The sequence below is a fragment of the Cyprinodon variegatus genome, unplaced genomic scaffold (assembly GCF_000732505.1).
Source record: "Cyprinodon variegatus isolate N-32 unplaced genomic scaffold, C_variegatus-1.0 Scaffold2187, whole genome shotgun sequence".
Classification (NCBI taxonomy): domain Eukaryota; kingdom Metazoa; phylum Chordata; class Actinopteri; order Cyprinodontiformes; family Cyprinodontidae; genus Cyprinodon; species Cyprinodon variegatus.
This window is the reverse complement of record NW_015152640.1, coordinates 10,151-11,815: the sequence shown is the minus strand read 5'-3', so window position 1 is coordinate 11,815 and position 1,665 is coordinate 10,151. Positions and strand designations below refer to the sequence as shown.

At 44.7% G+C, this 1,665-nt stretch overlaps 1 protein-coding gene across 1 annotated transcript in view; it reads right to left on the bottom strand.

Annotated features, from left to right (window-relative positions):
* Positions 1-757: 757 nt before the first annotated feature.
* LOC107105242 (cubilin-like) overlaps positions 758-1,665 on the bottom strand; it is a gene marked incomplete at its 5' end in the record, with an annotated part of 10,747 nt that continues 9,839 nt past the window's right edge. The window contains one exon of the mRNA XM_015405368.1: positions 758-1,166. Coding sequence (XP_015260854.1) covers positions 1,059-1,166 — 108 coding nt within the window. The remainder of the gene's footprint in view (positions 1,167-1,665) is intronic.

The following is a 1,665-nucleotide window of genomic DNA, read 5'->3' as shown; positions in this document are numbered from 1 at the left end:
CTCTCTACAGAACTCCAGATGTTCTCTCTGGGGAACTCCAGGTGTTCTCTCTGAGGAACTCCAGATGTTCTCTCTGGGGAACTCCAGATGTTCTCTCTGGGGAACTCCAGGTGTTCTCTCTGAGGAACTCCAGATGTTCTCTCTGGGGAACTCCAGATGTTCTCTCTGGGGAACTCCAGGTGTTCTCTCTGAGGAACTCCAGATGTTCTCTCTGGGGAACTCCAGATGTTCTCTCTGAGGAACTCCAGGTGTTCTCTCTGGGGAACTCCAGGTGTTCTCTCTGGAGAACTCCAGGTGTTCTCTCTGGGGAGCTCCAGATGTTCTCTCTGGAAAACTCCAGATGTTCTCTCTGGAGAACTCCAGGTGTTCTCTCTGGGGAGCTCCAGTTGATCTCTCTGGGGAACTCCAGATGTTGTATGTGGTGAACTTCAGGTCCTCTTGAGGATTCCAGATGTTTGCAAAGATTTTCTTATTAAAGCAGGTGTTCCAACTCCTCTGAATTTATCAAGCATTTTATTTTGATTTTATGTGTTTCCCTGCGATGGACTGGCGACCTGTCCAGGGTGGACCCCGCCTCTCGCCCACTGACAGCTGGAGATAGGCACCAGGACCCCTCCTGACCCCACTTGGGATAAAGCGTGTCAGAAAATGGATGGATGGAAATGGATTTAATTTTGGTTCTGAGCCAAACTGATGTTGATGAATGGAGACGATGAACTCCATAGCCTGTTTCTCTGCTCAGTGGGCGTTACCTAATATCCTGGCAGACCCACACACTCTTGTATTCATACTCTTGAATCTATGCTGGCACATTTCTCATGATCCCATTTCTCTCTGACCTTTTCTACTCGCTGGATCCCAGAAACATCAGCCCAACATGTGGTGTGGCTCTCACATACGCCCAGCAGCAATAATTTTAATAACAAAAGAACTACAGTCCAGATCAAAGAACAAGGTTGTCATTTTAATATATCATGGTTCATTACATACATATAAACACTTTCATCAGTCATTTGCTTTAACAGTGATTAAGATGTGGTGCAGATCACAGCTTCCTTTCAGCTGCTCCACGTCAGCCTGAAGCCTGAAGGCAAGATGGACGCCTGGCCTTGGAAAACAACGTAGACCTGGTTGGATGAGGCTGTGAATGGAGCAATGTTGGTTTCCTAAACACACAGACACAAACTCATGTGAGCTCGATCCGAACACAGAGATGTTTCCTAATCAGCATATTAACATAAAGAATGTTGGTATAAAGCTGCGCTGCAAACTTAATGAGATATTAAAGAATTTTTGCTGTAGCACCCGACAGCTTTCTGATGGCAGACATCTTCTGAACAGCTTTACGAAACAAGAGGCCAAAACAACCTCCATTTCTCGCCCCGTTTGCTCAGATAATCGTTTTTGGTTGAAATTGATTCGGCTTAAATCTACCTCTAAAAGTGGGAAACATTTGGTTCTGTTGGTTCTGTTCTAATTGTTCAAGCTTTTATAAATGCAACCATCCGACCAATTAGTGGATGCTGCAGAAGGAATCCGTCTATAAAACAGAAGGAATCCGTCTATAAAACAGAAGGAATCCGTCTATAAAACAGAAGGAATCCGTCTATAAAACAGAAGGAATCCGTCTATAAAACAGAAGGAATCCGTCTATAAAACAGAAGG